Genomic DNA, 5,417 nt, shown 5'->3' with positions numbered 1-5,417 from the left:
CTGGTCGGACCCTGGGAATCAAATGAGTCACACTATAAAATGACATTTTCCTGATGATGCAGGACAGACCTGAGTTCACACCTGTGATTTCTGAATTCTTAAAAATTCTTATAGTCTGCATTCACTAGCATGAGTGTATAGTGGAGATGATCTATTTTAGGGTGATCCTTTTTGTAGATAACATGCCTGAGGTCAGCCCTTGTGAAAGCCCAGAGCCTAATTCCTCTTCCAAACTAGGACGGGGTCTACATACTGGCTGCTGGTAAAGAAAAAAGAAAACGTTCTTTTAATTATTTTCTTTCCTTCTTTAGACAGAAGGGCTCTCTCCAGTCTGAATCCCTGGAGACCAGGACAAGGTGAGATAGCTATGGCCATGTGTATGGAAATGGCACCACCTCAGGGTGCTAGGTTATCCCATATTTGGAAAGCCAGCTGTGCAAAGGACTAGGAATTAACTCTCTTGAGCATTTTTACAGGCCTCACCCAAGCAGGACATTAAGTGAGATCGAATGGCTGTCTTTCCTTGTGTGCTCGTATTTTTCTTGGTCTCCTCCATTTGCGCACCTACTGTTTTTTCAGGTAAGCAAACGTGTAGGTCTTAGGAGAGAATTATCTGATTTTCTTTTAGTTGTAGGGATGAAAAACAATAACATGAATGGGTGGAAAATGTTTTTCTGAAACATTGGCCTTTGGTCTTGATAATGCAAATTGGTATCAATTGGGCATCATTATTAAAAACATCACTATCTGAAAACTAAGTAACATGCTTCTACATGATGCATGAGTCAAGAAAAATCAGAAGGACAATTCAAAATTATTGTGAACATAGAGAAAATGAAACAAAATGAACAAAAGTTTAGGTCCAAACATATGTCATTGCCTCCATACCTTGTTCCTTTTACTCCAATCCCACCATCATCTGATATGTACCCAATCTCAATAGATTCTACTTTATCTTACTTGTATTTCTTTTTGCTCAAATAAATATATATATATATATGTACATTCTGTTATCCCTCCTACTTTCTTACATAAACAATAATATGCTATAGATAGGTACCAGTTGAGTTTGTTTGTTTGTTTGTTGCTTTTTGTTTAATATCCCACATGTGAGTGAAATCATAGTTTCTGTCCTTTCCTGTTTGACTTATTTTACTTAGCATAATACTCTCATTTGAAACATGTATTCTTGGATATTTTAAATATCATCTGATGGTGAGAGATGAGGAGCAGAACTACAATAGGTCTTATTTCATTCTCCCACATCTAGCAGGTCATCCGCTCTCCCCAGGCAACAGCAGCACCACTCACCCAAACCAGTTCACTGACTCCCTCAGCCTCTCTAGGGTCAAGGAACTCATCATCATTCACTGTCATCTTTAATTCTTGATAGGAACAAACCTAATACTTTATTTACTGAGTCATATTGAACTTTTAAAAAATATATAAAATTTCCATAAAAATTATATATATATTGGTTTCAGAGAGGAAGGGAGAGGTAGACAGATAGAAACATGAGTAAGAGAGAATCATCGATCGGCTCTCTCCTGGGATGGAGTCTGATGCTTGGACATGTACCTGTGGCCTCTTTGTTCCTAGGTCAGTGCTCAACTTCTGAGCCACACCCAGCCAAGCCATATTGAGCCGTATACTTACCCCAATTATTGTGAAGATGAAACTAAAGCTAACAAAAGCCAAGTCACTTAATGAAAATAATGTGGTTGGCACATTATTTGTAAAATCCTAATAGGCTTTTACTCTTTTCTCAATAACACAGAAAATTTATAAATGAAGTCAGAACTGTGAAAATAAAAAAAATAATAAATAAATATATAAAGTTTTATATTTCTCACAAATTCTGTTTTATAATTTTATGCAAATGAGTAATTAAATTACACTTCTATATTCAGTTAGTAACTTGAATAAGCAAAATCATATTCTATGGAAAACTTTTTTAATCTATTGTGTCTTTATTTGCAGGACTGAGACCACGGGACCCTGCTAAATGGCCTCTAGTAAATTTAAATTTCTCAATTCTGAATTCTAATTCTAACCTGATCACTCTCTTGACACAAGAGCCCTAATAAACTTCATAGTGGTAAAGTAGAATGGAAAGATTTCTGTGTGACCTTGGAAATGTATCTTAACTTCTCCAGACTTAAATTTATATAAGCATGATAATAGGAAAATATACTTCTGAGCATTAAATGAAACCATACCTGTCAATTGTTCAAAGTCACAAGGCTAAACTGTGGTATATACAGGAATTATTTTGAGTCTCAATATAAACCCTAAAACTTTTTTTAAATTTTATTTTTCAATTAAAGTTGCTATTCAATATTATTTTATATTAGTTTTAGGTGTATGGTATGATGGTTATACAATCATATAAATTACATAAATGATCACCCTAAATTTTCAAGTACCCACCTGGCACTATGCATAGTTATTATAATATTACTAGAGGCCCAGTGCACGAAATTCATGCTGGGTGAGTGGGGGGAGGCATTCAACTCTGCCTGTACCCTTTCCAATCTGGGACATCCTCCCACAATCCAGGACTGCTGGCTCCTAATCTCTTGCCTGCCTGCCTGTCTGCCTGATTAACCCTAACCACTTCTGCCTGCCAGCCTAACCACTCCCCTCCTGCCTGATTGAAACATAAATGCTCCCCTTCCATCTTGATGACCCACAACTGCTCTCCCCTGCTGGCCTGGTTGCCCTTAATTACCCTCCCCTGCCGAACTGATTGCTAACAACTGCCTTCCCCTGCCAGTCATCTTGTGGTAGCCATCTTGTGATGGCATTGCATGAGGGCATGATATCTCTTGGCTTTTATTATATAGGATTGATGACTAGAGGCCCAATGCGTGCAATTCATGCAAGGGGCTCAACCCTCACAACCACAGCGGCTTGCCTTGGCCCTTGTAGCCCCAGCTTTGTCTGGAAGGTCATCGGTCTAATTAGCATATTATGCTTTTATTATTATAGATATTCCCTGTGATGTACTTTATATCTCCATGATTGTTTTGTACTTCTTAATCCCTTCACCTCTTCACCCAGTCCCCCTCTCCGCTGGCAACCATCATCACTCTGTTCTCTGCATCTATAAGTCTGTTTCTGACAAGCCCTCACCCTGTCCTCTAATTCACATACTCCTTATAGTGAGTTTCTGACATTGGGAATCCTAGTTTAAATGAAAACTTTGCATTTGGGGTTGAAGTTGAGATGTTATAATGCTCATACTTGAAGAAATGGTGGGGTGAGCAAAGACACTGCTGTCAGAAAAAAGAAACAAACAAAAACAAACAAAAAACCCTGCAGAACCAAAGACCAGAGAAGAGAAAACCCTTATAAAAGATCAACCGACCAGTAATATTTGATGTTATTTCCATGTGGGGCAGTATTGGCAGGATAGGAATAAATAGGAGAAATCTATCAATCATTATTTACATGATATTTTATATTATTTGCAGCCCTCATGTAAGATGTACTTCCCAATGGATCTCTTTTATGACCCAGATGAACACGGATGCCCTGATGTATCTGTCCCTGTTTGTGCTACAAATGGCCACACTTTTCAGAATGAGTGTTTCTTTTGTCTTGCTCAATGGTAAGTTCAAGTTAAAATGTCATTTTTTTCTCTATATTTCATCACAGAAATGTCAAATAATCTTAGCCAAGGAACTGGATTTACTAGTGCATGGGATTTTTTTTTCAATAGCCACTATTATTCACCAAAGATTACAGACAAACTACATATAGTGATTTCTTTTTTAAAAAATGTAGTGAACATTCAATAAAATAAAAACTGCAAAAGAAATAGAATAGGCAGTTTACACAGGGCTCATTGCTTGAGAAAACACTTGTAACTGATAAAATGTACAATGTATTTAGGAAAACAAAGAGAAAATTGTGTTGAAAGGAATCCTAATATATAAAAATCCAGGGGCCATCACAACTGAAACAACCAAATGGACAACCAAACAGTAGGCTGCGTGGGACGACTAGGCTGGCAGGAGGATTAGTGAGGGATGACCAAACGACTGAATAGCAGGCTGCTTAGGGTGACCAGGCTGGCAGAGGGGGCAGTTGGGGGTGACCAGGCTGGCAGGGGGGTAGTTTGGGAGCGACCAGGCCGGCAGGGGGGACAGGAAGGGGCAACCATACCAGTGGGAGGTGCAGTTAGGAGCAACCAGGCTGGCAGGCAGGGGTGGTTAAGGGTGATCAGGCTGGCAGGGGGGAGGGAGGGCATTTAGGGGCTATCAGGCAGGTAGGCAGGTGAGCAGTTAGAAGCCAGTGGTCCTAGATTATGAGAGGGATGTCTGACCGCTGGTTTAGTTAAACCAGCGGTCAGACATTCCCCTCAGGGGTTTGGAAAGGGTATAGGCTGGGCATAAATTTCATGTACTGGGCCTCTAGTGTTATATAATGTTACATAATTATATCCAAATATATAATTTTTAGATAACAGTGACATATAAGGATGGAAATTTAGGCAGAGGTTAACTTCTGGAAAATATAAATATTAGAGAATAGACTGTAGCTATGGTCATGTAAACCTAGTGAGAATTTGAGCAGAGTGTGTAAAGTATGTGAATTGTGCATCACATTATTGTAGTTATTTTTTAACTTCCTGGTAGAAAAAAAAAATCTGGCATTGCTATGTTGAATGGAAATGTATCAGAATAGGAATGGGTTAGGGGTGAAAGATTCTCTGTTGAAAAATTTCACATAACACTTTGAATAATCTTGACATAGAGGAGGAATAGGCAAGCTGTGGTGGTGATAAGAAGGAAGGGAGAAGAGATGGGAATAAAGGCAACTGTAAAAGCAGCTCCCTTTCTTAGGATGACATTTGAAAGATAAGAGAATGTGTAACAATGTCCACTTTCCTTGTGATGCTAATCTTCTTTTCTCTTCTCTTTAGGGAATTTGGTTATCATATTAAATTTGGTAACTATGGAAAATGTGAGCATGGGTAACAGTATTCCATTCATTTGTTCTTTTCATTACTTAATTCTGAAAATAATTTCTCTTGGAATTTGAAGATGTATAATAAATAACATGCCTGTCTATCTATGCTGCACCAAAATTTGTAATGAAATCGGGGAGGGGGGGGGGGATTAAGCTAATGGAGAACTAAATACTGCATTTATTGCAAATAAACATTATAACAAAAAAGGTGATCAATGTTCATACCTGGGTGCTGATTGTTTAAAGTCAGCTTTCATTGTGTGTGGGCCTAAGACAGTGGTTTCCAACATAAGGCACATGCCTTACAGAGGGGAAATTTGATTTTTAAGGGAGGAAATTTGAGAATGAGTTATTAACAGTGAATTTTTTGCATTTTGTATGGTTCTCAGGGCCTGGTATACAGTATATAAATGTATATTGTGACATATGTCTGCATTTCA

At 38.2% G+C, this 5,417-nt stretch overlaps 1 protein-coding gene across 1 annotated transcript; it reads left to right on the top strand.

Moving 5' to 3' along the window:
- The first annotated feature begins 369 nt into the window (after positions 1–369).
- SPINK13 (serine peptidase inhibitor Kazal type 13) lies at positions 370–5,147 on the top strand. The gene is made up of 4 exons (XM_036424054.2): positions 370–579; positions 1,981–2,015; positions 3,477–3,613; positions 4,931–5,147. The coding sequence occupies exons 1-4, from the start codon at positions 510–512 to the stop codon at positions 4,983–4,985; spliced, it is 297 nt and encodes a 98-aa protein (XP_036279947.1). The 5' UTR covers positions 370–509; the 3' UTR covers positions 4,986–5,147.
- The last annotated feature ends 270 nt before the right edge of the window (positions 5,148–5,417 follow it).

Source organism: Pipistrellus kuhlii, unplaced genomic scaffold (assembly GCF_014108245.1).
Source record: "Pipistrellus kuhlii isolate mPipKuh1 unplaced genomic scaffold, mPipKuh1.p scaffold_m20_p_8, whole genome shotgun sequence".
NCBI lineage: Eukaryota > Metazoa > Chordata > Mammalia > Chiroptera > Vespertilionidae > Pipistrellus > Pipistrellus kuhlii.
This window is presented reverse-complemented; position numbering and strand designations above follow the sequence as displayed.